Here is a 1,055-nt window from a genome sequence, read left to right on the forward strand (position 1 = left end):
GTGCTTTTGATCTCTGTCTCGGCCATGGATATACATATATATATCTAGCTATCTAGCTAGCTTTGGGTGCCAGGACCTAACCCTAGAAAGCTTTGTGGTAGAGCTCATGGATCCTCTTCCATGACTCCTCCCTCTGCATCTTGAGCTGCATGTAGAAGTTACCAATGAAAGCTTCTGCCTTAGCAAACAGCTCTTGCTTGCTTATCTCCCCCATCTCGGAGCTCTCACCCTTCTCTTCCTCCTGCCGGCTGCAGTTCTCCGGCCCCTCGAACCCGCCGATGAAGAAGAGGCTCGGCCTCGACGAGCAACGCCTCAGAGCTCCATGATCTCTCGGTGCACCCATGGAGGCCTTTTGCACCAGTACCGGCTTTACATGATGTTGCCAGCTCTCTGCTGCCTTGCTTGCCATATCGTTATTAGTTGCAGCACTACTCCCACTGGCAGCAGCAGCTCCTTCTCTCACCACCACCAGAGTCGTCGACTTCTTCTTCTCCTCCTGAGGCCTGGCCATGGCCATGGCCTCCAGGAGTCCAGCCTCGGCGCCGAGTGCGACGATGAGGATGTTCAGAAGGACGTAGAGGTAAGAGCTCCTCAGCGAAGAGGACACGAAAGGGATGAAGAAGACTAGAACAAGGAGGAACACTCCTTTAACTACTTGAGACCTAGCCAACCTCTCCATGGCCAGCTGATAGATAAATAGATAGATAATACGTCAACAGTGGTAGTAACATATATAGAGCACAACCATGGCACAATTTATAGATAGCTAGATAGATCGATATATATTCAGATAAGATTAAACAATCAGACAGAATTCGAGAGATATATGGATACATGCATGTTGCAAAGAGGATAAGGTCGGTGAAAATATTCTAAACCACTTTAAGTGTAACTTTTATATATCTGTAGTTTTCTTGGACCATGAAAGAAAGATCTTAATTTCTCTCCCTTCTTCACCTGCATCATGTTCAATCATCTTCGACCATGCATCATCGAGGCTACCAGATGGAATAAAGAGAGGCGAGGAGATAAAGGAGGAGGTCAGCAAGGAGGTG

General features: G+C 47.7%; 1 protein-coding gene across 1 annotated transcript; it reads right to left on the reverse strand.

Annotated features, from left to right (window-relative positions):
* LOC141835668 (uncharacterized) lies at positions 1–705 on the reverse strand. Its single transcript, XM_074723038.1, has one exon. The coding sequence runs from the start codon at positions 677–679 to the stop codon at positions 83–85; it is 597 nt and encodes a 198-aa protein (XP_074579139.1). The 5' UTR covers positions 680–705; the 3' UTR covers positions 1–82.
* Positions 706–1,055: the final 350 nt, after the last annotated feature.

Source organism: Curcuma longa, chromosome 10 (assembly GCF_044706935.1).
Source record: "Curcuma longa cultivar G26 ecotype Majalengka, Jawa Barat chromosome 10, ITB_CL_G26_1.1, whole genome shotgun sequence".
NCBI classification, from domain to species: domain Eukaryota; kingdom Viridiplantae; phylum Streptophyta; class Magnoliopsida; order Zingiberales; family Zingiberaceae; genus Curcuma; species Curcuma longa.

What these genes read in the sequence shown, in the direction of transcription:
- LOC141835668 (XM_074723038.1), bottom strand. Translation starts at nt 679, where the DNA reads ATGGAGAGGTTGGCTAGGTCTCAAGTAGTTAAAGGAGTGTTCCTCCTT.